Below are 17267 nucleotides of genomic sequence, written 5' to 3'. Positions count from 1 at the left end.
TTACAGGATTTTCTTAAAACTGTTACTTGTGTCTGCTGTCAAACAAAAAGGACATTCCCCTGAGAACATCTGCTGAACTCTTAGCTAAAGGCAAGGACACACAAGTGGTGCTACTGCCATGAAGAGCTGCCTAGCAGCGCCCCTGGTCCATTGGGTTTATCCTGCAGCCAAGGGATCTGTACAGCACAGCAGCACACTTTCCTGAAGGCCACCCCAGCACCTGCTGAGGGTAACTGCTCTGTGCATTACTAATTCCTTGATGTGGAAATGGTTCTCTGGTCAGGGTCACTTTGCCAACTTAAGAGATATTGGTAAGACAAGAACAAAACAAGATAATAAACCAAAAAGGGATCATAGCTACTTAGCTACACTTGGAGAAAAGTAGAGTTCACATATGTTTTTATTGATGCTTTTTATACATTTAAATTTGCTCATTTAAAGTCTTTTAGTGTACATCTTATTCTTGAAATTGCTTCAGTATTAGCAGTCTTAAGACATACAGGGACATCCTTCAGGCATGTATTAACAACCAACAGTAACTTATTTTTAAAAAGGATATAAAAAGACTGACATTTATATGGAAAACTGAATAGGAACAGTTTATTTCACAGAGATAGTATTTTAATATCAGACTGAAAAAGGATTCATTTTCTAGTCCACTGCTGAGTAGTCAAGTGCCATCTCAGCTGAAACTACCTGGACTGTCTGGATTCAGACATATTCTAAAAATGAAACCCACAAACATCTTACTTCAGACCCCAAGGATTCTTACCTAGTTAGAAGCCACTTCAGATCAAACAAGCTTTGCAAAGTTCATGTAATTGAAACCAGCTAAATCCCTTTCCTGTGTTTCACTTTGGAAAACTAAAAGCTAGAAATCTTGGGCCCTTGTAAGCAGGAGGTGACATAACCATAGATGTCAGAGAAGATGCTATTGCAGCAGCAGGCTAAGAGGTAAGATCAAACTTCCTCCCTTTTGCCAGAAATAAGGGGTCAACTGTTTGCTTAATCCAGCATCACTGTGAAGGTTATTGGTCTAACATAAATTAAGATATATAAAATTATAATCCACAGTTCTATATTAAATAAATTATAAACATCCCTTTTGAGGTGGATAACTATCTTTGGATTCCATTTCAGTCTCCTTTCTCCTTTACAGTATTGAATGTATGGTGTCAAGGAATGCTAAATGGTAGTTAAACATAACATACAGAGTGCAAATGTATGATGCAGCATTTTCATATTGCTAGGTTCAGTAATGCAAGAGATTCATCTGAGCAAACACTAACAGCTTGCCAGGAAACTGGAGACTAGACAAAGATTTAAATTTGCAGTTAGCATTTCTGGTACTTGCCTAACTCAGGCAAATGCAAAGCCTAGATAGGTTAAAGGCAGGCTCAGCATGAGTCAGCACCTGTTTGTACTTGACAAGGAGGCACTGTCATTAGAAGAGGTTAAATTATTTTAGTACTGAGTGAAAAGAACTACCAGCTCTTCACATCCAACAAGTGAACATCTCCCACGACTTCCACTATGTTGATCTTTTCAAGTTGTTTAAAACGATGCTTGTACTCCAGAGTGTGAACACCATTGACAGCAACTTTGAACTGGTAGGCATCACAGAAAATAATCAGCTGGAAAGCAAGAAGAGAAACAGTTAAGATTTAAGCTCAGGTAAAATCTGATGACCTAGCAAAGACTTGGGCTAGACATGTTTCTGTTACAGAGAATGTTTCATGCAAAAGCAACATTTAAAAACAAAAGCAGGGCATCAATAAAATTCACAGAATCATAGAATAACTTAAATTGCAAGGGACCCATAAGAATCAGCAAGTCCAACTCAATTTAATTTAAATTTGCTCTTAGCACAGGTTGAATTTTTACTACTACTTAAAAGAAAACTGTTACTAAATAAAGACAAATCTCTGCTCTCTATGGTCTCATTTAATCCTAAGTATTTTAAAGACATGAAATGCAGGAATAGCAGTTTTACTTAAATCTGTATTAGTAATAGGACATTTAAGCACTAATGTTAATCCGCTTGGCAGATTTTTTCAGTTTGATGCTGTTTCAATTAATCTTACCTCAAAGTACATCCCTGGACTAAAAGGGAAGTTAGCAACTTCCTTTTCTTCTTCTCCCCAGCTGTCATGAAGGTAGGAATTTCTTACAAAAACTTTATTTTTCATTCGGGGATTCAGATGTAAAGCAATGTCCTTTGAGTCACTTGGTCTCAGATTGACTGCAAAGCTGTAAGATATTTTTTTAAGTTTACTACACCAAGGGTTTACAGACATGACAACAGCAGCCAATGCCATTTACCAAGTCCTTAGCCAATACTTAGGCTGTTTGGGAGCCAGGGCTGTGATTCACCTAAAGAAGCAAGCAGCCAGCCAGCCAGCATGCACTCGTCTCCTTTGCACAGAAACCTTTGCTGGAGGCAGCAAATGTAGGACATGACCCTGCTAGATCCACTACATGACTCACAGCTTTCTGTACATGTCTCAGCAAGAAGCTATTGAGCCAAGAGCAGCTCCCCTACTGCAGTAGGAAGCAGCATTCTCACAGGAACACACGGAGCTGCCTGCTTCCCCACCTCTCTCACTCAGGCAATGGAGAGTGGGAACCTTTGTTTTACCTAAAGACATCACATCCTTTTTGCCAACAAACTGGTTGGACTCTAAGGAAAAGTTTAGGAATTCTCTCCATACATTTAAGACTGCTGGGATGCCATGCATACAAAACATTATTTTGTAGGCAGCAAAGCTCTGCCCAGGCTGAGTGAATACTCTGCCACCTCAGACATGCCCACCTAACAGTGCTCCTGAACGGGAGCTCTGGAGAAGGGTGATCAGAGGGAACAGTCATCCAAATACAAATAAATGCTTCAACCTGTGGCAAAGACCTTACTGCGTTTGAATAAAAAAAAAAAATTTCCTCCCCACCCAAATTAGCTCCAGCTGTCAGACTGTTGCCTTCTTTTGAGAATTATTCAGTCCAGACAGGAAATACTGCAACACTTCCAAGCTGTGAAGTTCTCTTTTTCACCAAGAAAAAGAAATATCTAGAGCTGTGTGAACTAAGCAAAAGATATGAAATAACTTACAAACTCTGTATAAATATATAGGTTTATAAGCATAAACATAAAAAGCAGACAACCTGCATGCTTTAACAGCCAAAAGCCTCTTCATGCTTACACGCATCTGAGCACATTCAGCAACTGAAAAGTGCTAATAAACTTTTCAATCTAAAAGAAGGAAAAGAAATGCTATTCTCTAAGTATTAATTATCCTATTCAATCTGAAATCCATCCAAACTTTGTGGATAAGGATTCCAGACCTTGGATTCCAGTATGAACTCTGAATGCTGTTCAACTGCAGGGAAGAAATGTGCCCTGAGGAAGGGGGAGTGCAATACATACACACAATGTGAAAACATGCTTCTCATCATTTTCATTTCTCATTAATTGCTTCATTTTTAGACATGTTTTTGCAGAGCCAAAACTAGCCTTCAAGTAAAGGGCATGCTGAAGCACAGACTCTTGCTCAGCTCCATTTTGACTGTGTTATGCTCCCCTACTCCCTGAGCTTTATTTAATGTTTGGAAAATGTGTTCTTTGCAACCCTTTATTCCTAGTTTGCTATCAAAATTATTGCTCATACTCCCCTATCAGCTTTCATGGAATCACAGAATGCCCTGGGTTGGGAGGGACCTTAAAGCTCATCTCATTCCACCCCCCTGCCACGAGCAGGGACACTTTTCACCAGACCTGGTTACTTAGGGCTCCATTCAACCTGGCCTTGAACACTGCCAAACATGGGGCATCCACAATTTCTCTGGGAACCCTGTTCCAACATCTCACTACCCTCACAGTAATGAATTTCTTCCTCATATCTAACCTAAACCTACTTTCTTTCAGTTGGAAGTCATTCCCCTTTTTCTGTCACTACATTGCTCTTCTAAATAGTCTCTCTCCATGTTTCTTATAGGCACCTTTCATGTACTGGAAAGCCACAATTAGCTCTTCTTGAAGCATTTTTTTTCCCAGGCTGAACAATCCAAATTGTCTCAGCCTTTCCTTTCTGGAGAGGTGCTCCATCCTTTTTAATCACTCAGGTATTCACCCTCATCACTCAGTTAATCACTTTCATCACTCAGTCATTGTCAGTTAGGCACCTTCATGCAGGTTTGTCAGAGAAATATTGTAACATGCAGCATTTAAGCACACCAGCAACTCGCCTCACTTATGTTTCACCTATTTCTGCCAGATCCTTACTCTTGGATCTCTTTAGAATAAAAGCTGTCTCTGTATAGTACATCTGCTCACATTTCCTGCACAATGGGAAGCCCTGAACAAACACACAAATTTGTGAATGACACAGGTTTAGTAGGTAAGACACTCAGGTTTTACCTTCACTTTTCACAATGGAGCTGCTCTTTTAAGTCCTCTCTAAAGCGGTAATCCTGCTGGTTCCTGAGGAAACTGCACTGTAGTTTCAGGTGATTCCAGATGCTAAATTGCAAGTAAGGATATACAAAGGCAATGGAAAGGCCTACTCATTCTCAAGAGCACCTCAGTTAAATAACAGAAAAAAAACCCATCAGAAACACATACCTCTTTGAGTTTTTATTCACTTCTCCTTTAATGGCAATTGTGCATCCTGGACGAAGTGCAGTATCGAGTTTCCCAATGTAAGGAACACCCTGGAAGTACACCCCCAGTAAAAATCTTGACTGTGACTTACTTCTTTTGCTTTTTTTTATACAAGCTCAGCTTTACTATGGCATGATGAAATTTTGGCCTACAATTGCAAATCTGCACTTTTACAGCTAAAGTTATTCCTATAGCATATTGCAGGATCATAACAGTACCGCAGAAAAGTTACAGAGATAAATACATCAATGTATTGGGTTTTAATTCAGACTACTACCTTGAGTTCAAAACAAACATTATTTACGACTGCCACCACTAATTGAGGAAGGAGGGGAAGAAGGGGAAAGAAAAAAAAAAAGTAAACATGAAACTCCCTGTAACAGTTTAAATTCATATCACATAATTATTCAGACTAATACCTGACTTCTCATCTCTGGAAATATCAGTTTTGCTTTAAAGAGTAACACATGCTAAGGTGTGTTCCTGTCCCATGGTCACATAAGTACTAGAAGTAGAGTCACTAAGTGTTCTGCTCTCCTGGCAGCAGCTCACAATGATAGGTGGTGCAAGTATTTTGTTTGTCTTTTCTGTTTCATTGTGTTAGCAGTTATTTTTACCAGGGAAAAGAAGGGAATGGAGAAGCACTTTATTATTTTTATTATTATTATTATTATTATTATTATTATTATTATTATTATTATTATTTTGGTTGAAGTCCACCACTTGCAAATTACAATATTGTATGTTACTTGGTTTTGAAAAAAGATTGGAGAAGGCAGGCTGTCAAGTGACAAAGCATCTAAAATTATGGCACTCACTGCAACTTCACTTTCTCCACAAATTCTATCTGTATATATTCCTGGCTTCAACCCCTTTTCAGTTTGAGTGTGCTCCTTGCTCCAGTGTGGATACAGTCCACCTGCACAGGCGTTTGTAAAAAGATGAGCACTCACTCTATCTATACTCCATGTTAGGTGGGTACAAGTTCCACACCTAAGGTGCAACGCTTGCATCCAGCTGCCTGAAGTGCACACAGAGATCTGTCAGCAAGAGGAAGATGTGGCAGACAGGTTCCACACATGTTAATATAATATGATTGCAGAATACTTCTGCTTTGCAGGTATTCCCTAAGGCAGAGAAAACAAAGTATGCCTATTTGAAAAAAGAAGTTACTTGGTCCTTTAAAACTTCAGATACTTCATTTTAATTTGTTTATGGTTGTGGATGCTGTGTTTATATTTTGGGTTTTCTGAATTATTTAACAATAGCCTCATTTGTACTTGCAGCAGAGAAGAGGATTACCCTCTACAAAACCTCACTGATGATCTTTCTCCAGTTGACTGTCAATTCCTTTCTTCTTGTCTTTTGTACATGTCTTTTCACAAATAACTGAAGTATTTTTGATTGTTTTTTATTCTACATTTGCCAGGAATCTACAGGAAACACTTACCAATTGTGAACCATTTGGCATTTCCCCCTACAAGAGAAGAAAAGAACATTATCTAGCTTATCAGACAACAGGGAGATTAATTCAACCTTTTACAAACATACGTACATTTTCTGTGCTTATCTTTGTTACTCCTAGAGACGATGGCTGAGAGCCTTGTAAAGACTGCAGAGAGAGAGATATTTAGGTGTCATTGCTAACATAATATAACTTTAGCATAAAGTTGGTTTAGAACAATGTAAGGATCATCATGCTTTGAATGGTGAACTGTTAAGATGGAAATCTAGGGCTATGTTAATGAAAAATATAGCCAAACCCCTACAAACTACAGAAAGTTCTGAAGATCAACTGCTGAAGCCAAATCAAGGTTTCTGAAGATCACCTCATTACAATTTGAATCTTTACTTAACAGTCAAAGCACTGTCAAACCCTCAGCATCTCAGGGTACCCACAGAGTTTTCCTCACTGGGGCAGAAATACCAGTGTGGCAAGTCCATACAGCAGGGTTCTTGGGATTCTAAGCACCCCTCTACATCACTGTCCCTTCTCATGAAGGGCAGATGAGCAACATGGCCATACCAGAGACAGTTCCAGATTAGCCCTAGTAGATTGTGTCTTCAGGTTGTTCATTTCAATACAAACCTACAACTTCCTCCTCACAGTTCCAGATTAGCCCTAGCCTAGTAGATTGTGTCTTCAGGTTGTTCAATACAAACCTACAACTTCCTCCTCGGAAAAGTATATTAGAAGCAAAGACTAAAAGGAAAGAATCACCTTTCTCCACTCCTTTCTTCCACAAAGCATACAGCATCAGCAGGCACAGATTAAACTAAGTGTATGTTTTGTGTTTGGGTCAGAAACCAAGCTACAGCACCTGCTTGCCCTCAAGCTCTTCTTGGAGTCAGTCCTCCAAGATTAGGACGCAGACAGCTTTTGCAGGAATATTATTCTGGTAACATGCCCAAGGCCAAGTGATGGGACCCATGAAGATCTATTTACCAGCTTTGCAAATGATCTTTAAACATAGCAGACCTATGTTTAAAGCTTAGACTTCATTATGCTCAGCTTCGCTGCATACCAAAACAATTATTAGTCTGCTGACCTGAGTTAGACCTGGTATTTGGCAGCAAGAGCCAAAAGCTTCACCCACAACGTAGTGAAGTTAGTGCCAAAGAGACCCAGAGTATCTCACAGGAGTAGGTAGGCTACTTTAGTGAGTGGCAGAAAAAGGAAAAGGCATTCACCTTCCTTAACTATCTGGAATGTATCACCTTCAGTTTCTGTTCTAAAAATCTAACTCTTTCAGAACAAAAGGATCTCTCCTTCTCCACAGGCAAAAACTCCCTGTTAGTTTACCATCAGCAGCAGAGAGGAGGCTCAGCACAGTCTTCACTTTGAATTCACTGCAGTTTGGTCCACTATAAAGTCTGAGAAAGAATACCTCTTCTCATCCCCATAAATGAACACTTCTGACTCCAGTCAACAAATCAGTCAGTTAAGCAGGAAAAACAGGGCTATGTGCACAAGGAGATCCAGCTGTGGCTGACCTTGACATTTCAAAGCCAAACAGCCAAGTTACAGCCATGGCTACACTTGTCCCTTAGAAGCACTGAATACTCAAGAGTTCATTCTGAAGCCCTTGCAATATTTGAAAAGTCTAATCCACTCACAGACTAAGTATCCAATAAATTCTTATACCATCTGTCCTGTTAACTTGGTAAGCTGTAAACTTTTGTCACATTCTTGCCCTTTACTGCAAGACTAAAACAGGAAGACACAAATCCTCCTGACAGTCACATGCTGAAATGTGGGGAAACCAAAATCTCCTCACTAATGCTGGACTGTGTAGCTGCTTCTCCTTCCTCTTCACCCTAAATCCCACTATGCAGTTTAGCAGGACAGAGGAAATGAATCAAACAAGTCAGCTATCTATACAACTTACCTTAGAAACAAACTCAATGGTTTTAATCTGCACTTTGCCATATATTCCAAGAGTATCTATTTTTTCAAGGCTAATTCTGTGGTTGTAGAGCAGCAAGTGCTTTTTGTTTACAGTCACCTAAAGAGACAGAAAACCAAACAGAAAAACTGTATCAAACATACATTACACCAGCCATGTATCAAACTGTATGCACACATCTCTGGTTTACACTGGTTTGGTACAGAAACAATTTGGTACAAAACACTCCTAGGAGTGTCCTAGAAATATCAGATCGACTAAGTTCAGCTCATCCAGGATTCAGTCTCTCTTCCATCACTATGAGGGAGGTTCATTTACCTACACTAAAATTTGCACTTCACACCTTTGTTTCTAACACCTGATCATTTACCAATGTGGTATTATCAATGTAATAGAACCTATTATTGCAGTCTGAACAGAGCAAGACAAATACACCTCACATGTTCCCTCCAAGAGGACTGTCCTACATTAGCCACAGAACAGGTTTATTCCAAGATTAGCCCTTTGCACATACAGAGGGAAGGGTGGAGTAGCCATTAGTTGTGGCAGGGAGTTCCTCGCCTATTCATCCAATGTGGAGGGAAGAAATACAAAATTAAAGGTCTGATTTATTTAGCACCTCTTTAAAGAAAAGCTCTAAACTTTTCTGTAACAGAGGTTAAACTAAACTTTTAGGTAACAGAGACAGCTAGACCTCCAATATTTATTTCAATTATACAAAATACCTCTACTTTATTGGCCTGAAAATGGCTGCAGATGAAGAAACAACCCAGACTCACCTGGAATTTATCCTTTAAAATCATGATGACAATCTCAAATGACTTTCCTTTTCCAAAGGGCATCTCATAAGTGATCTCCTCCCAGCCCCACTTCTCCCTCTCCAGTGTGTTGCAAACAATGCAGCCAGACCTTTTGAAGCGGGGGTTGAAATGGAATGCCACATCAGCTCGAGGCTTTATGCTGCTGCCACACTGTAAATCCACCTGGAACCTAATCACAAAAATAACACAAACCACATTCAGCTCAGTCTCTCAAGAACTCACCTAAAGCCTCGGTACATTTGTGTTTTACTCTGGAGCCTCAGAACAGGCAGACACAATGAATGTCATTGGATAAGAAAAAAATCCCCAAAGAAACATTGGTCCTCCTCTCTTCCTACACTGACATGAAAGGTTCTCCCATGATCTATTGCAGTGAATATAAATGTTTAAATTTATTTAATGGTCATCATCCATACCATGTAAACTCCTCACTGTGTTCACCACCATCCCTCCCATCACTTCTCCCATGATCTATTGCAGTGAATATAAATGTTTAAATTATTTAACAGTCATCATCCATATCATGTAAACTCCTCACTTACTGTGTTCACCACCGTCCCTCCCATCATCTTCAGCAGAATACATATGAAAGGAACCTTGGATAAGGTCAGGGAACAGAACCCCCTTACTGGGCACAAGCACTAGTCCATGCCTCCTTATCCCAGTTTAACTTGATTCCTACACACAACACATTCAGTTACCAATTTTGTTAGTGTCAGATTACCCTTTAAGCCTGCATTCAATCTCATGTTATCACAAGGATTTAGATCAAGCCTTTGTGTGCCATCCTAAGAAGGACCCCAGGAAAGATTTCGCCCTTTACATTCTTGTTCACATGGTGACACTGCAAAACATGACAACATAGCCTCTACCTGTCTGCATCATCAGGAACAGTCCCATGTATCACAATCAGCTCTCCAGGAACAAGGCCACCATGTATTGTCCCAACATATGGAATGATCTAGAAGAGGGAAGAACAAAAAAAAAATTCCAATACCATTTTGTGATGGAGGCAAGAAACCCCAAAACAGTTTAAAAATTAGTATTCTAGTTCTTAATTATATGATGCTGTACAACATTAGAAGAAACACAACTAGCTTTTAATATTAAAGAATCCACAACAGGAAGGAAAAAAACTGGCATATTTTCCCTTATGAAAACCAAGATTTTCAGATAAAACTAAAATTTCCATCCTCCATTCTTAGCTCTCAAATAAAGAGTCATAATATTTTATTGCCTCACTATTCACAGAGCATGAAGAGGATTCACTTAAAATTAGGTCATTCCCAAGGGCTGACCATTATCAGCCCCTTGCTGGTACCAGAAGGCAACTTCCACAGCTCCCCTGACCCCAGACTACAGGAGCTGCCCTTTTGCTTGTTCTTGCTCCATTAGGGAAAACAATGATAGGAAGAGACTATGTCACAGAGCATCTTCTTAGTAAAACCTACACAAACACAACAAAATAACCTTATCCTAATGAGCTAAGAACTGCAAAGTGCACTAAAACAGCCCTGTTCAAGAGTCTTGAATTTTTTGGTGCCTACAGTATGCAGTCTGGCTCAAAGCCTCACTATCTTTCTTCCTTATCAATAGCTGGAGAAAGTAACACATGGATGTTACACTGAACAGAAATGGCAGCACTTGGAGAGTTATTAAGCCATAGGGAGAGATATGTCATTGAGGATAAAAGCCCCAAACACCCTGGCACAACTCACTGGCAAAGACTCAGACGTGCTCACACAAGCCCTACCCTGATCATCCAGCACTTCAGGATGGGAAGCACCTTAACATTAAACTGTGGAAGGTCCCAGGTGCCTGGCCCAAAAGCAAAGCAGTAAGTCTACATCTCACCACATGTGTGATGTGCTTCAGATTGAAAAGGGAAGTAAATGGTAGAAAATGTTGCATTTGCTCTGGTTAACCAAAGGGAAATTTTGCCAAGGTTGATTTTTGTATTTTAGAAGATTTTAGGATACTCCTGGAATGAAACATAAATTACAAATGAGTTCCAGTAATTCAACAACAAAAATAACAAACACATTGGAATTACTACTCTTGAATGGAATATTAGACCATAAACCAACAAGTTGAGATTTTTATTTTTAAAATACATAGATCATTGCATGAAACAGGCAGATACGATAAGGATATGTGCTTGGTGACACATATTTTTGTTAATCTGTGAGGAAAAAGGAATGACAACAGAAATTGTCTAAATCCAGAGTGTTGATAATTTCTGCCAGTAGATACACATCCTCTTCTGCTCATTCTCCACTTTCCTTCTCAGCTACCCACCCACTGCATAAAACCTAATTCAGAGTCCTCTTCTGCATCAGGAAAAAAAAAAAAAAAAGAACTTGCTTCTTAAGCAAATTGGCAGGTTCTCTTAAGTCTCATCATGTTTATTTGCTTTAGCAGGTGCAGCAGAAGAGGACCAAAAGGTGAAATTAAGTGTTAAAAGTGAAAGAAAAGTGAAATCCTTTTGCTTACTAGTAGTGGCTTGGTTCCTTAAAATACAAGCTGCATACCAGAAGATAAATTTTATTCAAACAATAATAATAAAAAAGAAAAAGTGTATCTTGATTTTTCTCATTTTTACACTCTGCTCCTGAGGGGCAGTAGCTCTACTGCAATAAAGTAGTAAGTTATTGGTTCAGTCTCCAAAGACAAACCAAAGAAGCACACACAGGTAAGGGATAGTGGGACTTTATCATTTTAGTGAAACAAAGTTCTATACTCCTCAAAAGGAACTGTGGCAAAAGCACTTATTTATATTCAAAAGGATGCATTTATTTAAAATAAAAGGTGGCCCATAACTCTTCAGAAGCTCAGATGTGGAACCGACAAGACCATAATAGAACATTTTCTGGGTGCAATACTACAGACTTAATGGGACTTTTGTCATCACAGAATGTGCCAGTAATTTCCTCATGTCTCAAAATGCTCTTCTATTACTTTTTCCTCATTGATTAACAGTAGTGCTTGGCACAAGACATGATCTACCATCATCCTGCCTTTTTTCCAGCCCTCCAAAACTTAGCTCTAAAGCCAACTGGTCAATGTCAACTGAGTTTGAGAAGTCTTGAAGATGATCTTCTTCCTAAAAGAAAATGCCAGTTTTCATAAAACAAGAGGAGAATTATGGTCTTACAGAGGAAAGGACTGGGATAAAAGCTTTTATCCAGCATGACAGATATCAGACAGCTGCCAGATGGACATGACATCATTTCTTGTCAGATGGGTGGAGTAAAGGGCATAAAGGAGCAAAGCAGATTTTCTGCATGCTTGAGAACAGTACAGTAAAGAAGAAATACATCTCAGACTCAAACCTGTGATAAAGTTATGAAGTTTTGCTGCTAATGGAACAATGTACTGAAACAATGACATTTTCATAGCCTGCCCTGCTACAGAAGGGCTGAGGCTGGAGGACACCTCTGGTCTCTAACAAAATGTCTTGCTCAAAGCAAGGTCAGACAGAGCAGGTTGCTCACTGCCTTGTCTGGAGGCTGCCCCAAAGTCATTGGCACAATCTTTCCCAGCTCTGCCTCCATATTCCAATCCCACATACTCATTCTTTTTCCTACAACAGACTCTTGTCCCTAAGCTCTAGCTGAATTCTCCTGCTAGGTCTTTTCACCCATCTAACTGGTCAGTTCCCTTGCAGCCACCCAATTTTGCTGGACTCTTAAGTCACTCTCTGACAGTACTCATTTGTTCTAAACATCTCCTAATCCTTCTCTTCACACCTCCTCTCCCACCAAGATCTCCATCTACCAACTTTCATCCTCCCTTTCCTCCTGCACTTCAGTCCTTCCACCTTCTAGTTAATCATACAGTTTTCCTTCCTCTTTCAGCTGGGGTCTTGTGAAGGAGGTTGAAACTGTTCCTCCCTCATCCCTAACTCTGTTCACTTTGCAAGCAGTGGCCATACACTGGGAATAAACAATCGGATCCACTGAGGGCCCAAGAGTGGGACAGTGCAAAGCTGCAATAGATAAGGAAGTATGCAGGTCTGTGCTACTGCACATTCCCCATAAATACCTTACAGATTTTTGTATTTTTAAAGGAGTCTAGCACAGAATGGTAAAAACACTACTTCCTGCAGGTTCAAATGAATGATCTTTTTTAAGAAAGAACAGAAAGCACAACTTCAGGTCATCCCTTCAGGATAAGCCAAAGTCAGGCTGCTGTCACAGACCATGAGAATGCTAGAACTTTTCAGAGAAAGTTTTCAGACTCTGAGCTAGGCAAACAAAATTCTGTCAAATCCAGTCTTTGCAATTGCTGAATCATGTCAGCTCAAGTTTTCCACAGAAAATAATATTTATTATGAATTAAGATATGAACTGTGAAAAAAGATTCCAAGTTTAGTAGTTCAGACTGAAGTTACAGGCACCACAAAATAAACATGAGAGCTGCCAAGCACCACCCGTGTTTACAGAGAATTAGGAGTGAAAGCACATCTTATCATACTTTCACTTTCCGGCATATTCTGCAAAAATGCCAGACATCTATGTAAGCTGTACATGAAACAGGATTATCCTCCAAGGCTGACAGAACATCTGTCCTCTTCTGAAAGTCCTGTTCATTTGGTTACAGCACAATTTCTAAGCACCATCAGCTCTTGGTGTCACCTGTGACACCCTCCCTCGAACACCTGAGTGAGGCAGAGCTCTGACAGCATCCCTCACCGTGCAAAACAGTACTGCTGACACCCCACAATGATTAAACAACAGAGTGGTCCATTTTGCAACACCTGACTTAGCTTGCTGGAGATTTGGACCAGATGGGTATTAACTCACCCACTTGAGACCAGTATCTAGAATACAATTCAGAGAACATAAGGTACCAACACTGCACAACTATTTTGCCCTTTGACCTTCTCAAGGGATACTACCATAAATTTACTTTTGCCTGTGCAGGCAAATTTTATCAATTTCATTTTTAAAAGGAGAAAATAAAGACCAAATCAAACAGCAATTTTACCTTTATGGCTGTACAGCCCCAACAGCAGACCCCACGAAAATGAAACCTAGAACCCAGCAGCCTGCTATCCGAACTTCCTGTGCGTGCAGCAGCAATCTAGATCCTGCCAGGAGAGGATCCTGGCACAGGATCTTAGCAGAGCAGGTGGCACTGTGACAAAGTCATGAGTTAGGGGTTTTCCTGTTTGCCTATTACTATTTTATTGACAAGGTCGCAATAACGAAGGCAAGCTGCAATTCAGGTTCAGTTTGTCAAAAGCAGGACATGCCGGTAACTGCAGAGCTCTCCTGTATCCTCCTGCCAGAGGAGCCACCGCCGGGGTACGAGTCACACCGAATCTGCAACACGCCAAGTCAGGGTTCCCCGGCTGCCCTGCTACCTCACACATTCCGAGGGGCTGGAAATATCCTCCACAGACAGGAAACCATAGAGACCAAAAATAATAATAATAAGCAGCTGTTATGCTTCCCAGTGTGACACAGGGAAAATGTGTCCTTCACCAGTTACCTTCCTGAGGGTAACTCCGGCCAGTCCTTACAACCAAAGCCAGATTTTGCACCCGTGCGAACAAGGCTTCTGCAAAGAGAATTATCCACCTTCTGGACATCTGCAGGCAATTAAAGTACAAAACACCGGCGGTGTCCCCTCGTCCCCTGCTATAACCCCAACACTCCCGAGCACCAGAAGAACACAGCACCAAGCAACCTCGGCCACCTCAGCTTTCCAGCGGACCGAGGCAGTGCCGGCTGCCCACAGCCCCGCCGGGAGCAGTCCCGCAGAGGGGCGGGCAGGGCGATGTCCCTGCGCTCTCCGCTCCGTGTCTCACCTGCAGAGCGCACCCGGCCATCAGCAGCGCCCGCAGCCCCGCGGGACGCGCCCGCCCGGCCCCGCCGCCGCCATCGCCGCCGCTCCCGCCCCTCGCCGCCGTGACGTCACCGCGTGCCCGGCGCGCGCAGGCGCCTCCCGCTGCGGCCGGCGGGGCTGGGCTGAGGCGGCCTCTATGGCGGCCTGGCCAAAAGTGCCTTGTCCGGTAAAGTGCGCTCCCTTCCCTGCCAGCCGTTCGCTCCCTGTGTGTGTTGTGCTTCCTCTGAACGCCCCGTGGTACAGCGCAGCCCCGTCTCTTCACGAGACACGTCTCACACCGAGTCACAGAATTGTTAGGTCCTTTGCAACCCTCTGGTGACCGAGTCCAACCCCCCTGCGAAGGCAGGGTCACCTCGAGCAGGTGACACGAGAATGCGTCCGGATGGGTTTTGAAGGTCTCCAGAAAGGGAGGCTCCACAACCTCCCTGGGCAGCCTGTTCCCGGTGCTCTGCCACCCTCTGTGTAAAGAAGTTCTCCCTTACATTCCTGGGGTTTAGTTTGTGGCCATTGCTCCTCACCCTGTCACTGGGCATCACTGAAAAGAATTTGACACCATCCTCTTGTGGGAAAGACATTTCATGCTGTTCTTGTGAGCCAGCAAAGGCTTCCTGGAGATGAGGAAAGCCCCGTATCTTTCTCAAGGAGCACATCAAGGCTATCACTATGGAAACTTGATAGAAGAGGGAAACTTAAAATATAGGGATGTTATAGCTGGCTCACAAAATGACATGGCTCCCTGGTTACCTATTAGGAACTTTGTTTCTTTTTTATTACCAATGGACAATGTATGTTTCTGTTAGGTAAATGTAAATATCTTGAAAAAATATAAAAGCAACATGTTGCTGTAATAAAGCTCTCGCATACGCCCTTCTCATGGAGTCTGGGTGCTTTGTGCCGTGTCACACTCTATAGCGACTTCCTCTAGAACTCACCTTTGAGATACTTCTGTGCATTAATGGGATCCCCTCTCAGCCTTCCCTTCTCCAGACTAAGCAGGTCCAGCTCCCACAGTCTCTCCTCAAAAGTGATACTCCAGCCCCCAAATCATCTTTGTGGCTTCCAGCGGACCCTCTCCAGGAGCTCCTTGTCTTTCTTGTACTGAGGAGCCCAGAACTGGACACAGCACTCCAGATGTGGCCTCTGTAGGGTGGAGCAGAGGGGCAGGATCACCCCCCTGAGCCTGCTGGCCACACTCTTCCCAATATCACCCCAGGGTACCATTGGCCCTCTTGGCTGCTTGATCACCCACCAACGCTCCCAGGTCCTTCTGTGCCAAGCTGCTCTCTAGTGGATCAGCACTCAGCCTGTGCTGGTACTTGGGATTATTGCTCCCCAGGTGCAGGCCCCTGCACTGGCCCTTGTTGAACCTCATTAGATTTCCCTGTGCTCAACTCTCCAGGCTCTCCAGTGGCCCCCGATGACTGTGGTCACTTCTGTGACCAGACCCAAACACAGTTTCAAAGCTCACACTGGATCACTGGCTACCCCAGGACCTTTGTGTTTCTGAAAACCTGGAAATCTTATTACCAACCCAATCTTTAAAACCACCACCCAAGGCTGTGCTTCCATCCTTCTGTTCCCTTGCAGGCCCCACTAAGAGTGATTTTGGCAGTACTGGTAAAGTAAACAGGAAGGCAAACAAAGTCCCTTGCAGTTTTAAAGCTCATGATGTGTAACAATCTACTCAGAGAAGCACTACTTCAGGTTGCCCCTGTTAATATGGGGAAAAGATGAGCACAAAAATAAAAATAAAAATAAAGAGTGCAACATAAAAGGCCCACAAGCTTAAATCACCATCTCCTATTCAATTAAAGGCATTCAGTAAAGGCAAAGAAAGCCTTGCAAAAAGCAGTGTATGTGGCTATAGAGAATTTAGAATGGAATTCAGCCACTTGCACAAAGACCTCTAGAGTATCTTAGCTAGATAATATGCAGTCTTCTATCCCACAATTAACCAACACAAAAGCCCCATCTCAAATCATCTATCTACTTGCTAGAGTTCTGCTGATAGTTGTAGGACTGCTGCTTTAATGGGTACCTCAGCTTAGCTATGCAGTCTTCTATCCCACAATTAACCAACACAAAAGCCCCATCTCAATCATCTTGCTAGAGTTCTGCTGATAGTTGTGGGACTGCTGCTTTAATAGGTACCTCAGCTTAGTTATGTAAGATTTGAAGGATTAATTCACAGAAAGGTATGAGAACACTTCTTTTGAGGACAACTGCAGAAATAAGGTACTGAGATAAAAGAGCAGCAAAGCAGATTGCCTGGGGAAAGGTACCTCAGAATCATGCATGGTTGTGAGAGAGGACTGACAACTATTATGTGTAGTCAGGTGCTAGCAAAAAGCCTGCTATTCAACTGTTCCACATAATTCCACAGCACTACTTAAAAAGAGAACAAATAAAAGGTCCTGAGCCTGAGCTACCACTTAGTTTTTCTTTGAACCTATTTTTCCAGGCACTCTAGTTGAAAGAGTAAATCACTTTAATAAAACCAGACTGACATAAATACATTAAATACACTCAATT

At 41.8% G+C, this 17267-nt stretch overlaps 1 protein-coding gene across 1 annotated transcript; it reads right to left on the bottom strand.

Annotated features, from left to right (window-relative positions):
• Positions 1-371: 371 nt before the first annotated feature.
• On the bottom strand, positions 372-14259 carry LGALS8 (galectin 8). The gene is made up of 9 exons (XM_039706831.1): positions 14140-14259; positions 9755-9843; positions 8841-9051; positions 8044-8160; positions 6210-6266; positions 6105-6131; positions 4616-4704; positions 2085-2250; positions 372-1634 (listed from the first exon to the last, which is right to left on the bottom strand). The coding sequence occupies exons 1-9, from the start codon at positions 14257-14259 to the stop codon at positions 1485-1487; spliced, it is 1026 nt and encodes a 341-aa protein (XP_039562765.1). The 3' UTR covers positions 372-1484.
• Between the last annotated feature and the right edge of the window lie 3008 nt (positions 14260-17267).

Source organism: Passer montanus, unplaced genomic scaffold (assembly GCF_014805655.1).
Source record: "Passer montanus isolate IOZ18808 unplaced genomic scaffold, ASM1480565v1 scaffold2, whole genome shotgun sequence".
NCBI lineage: Eukaryota > Metazoa > Chordata > Aves > Passeriformes > Passeridae > Passer > Passer montanus.
Note: the sequence above shows the minus strand (reverse complement) of the source record. Positions and strands in the feature narration are given on the sequence as shown.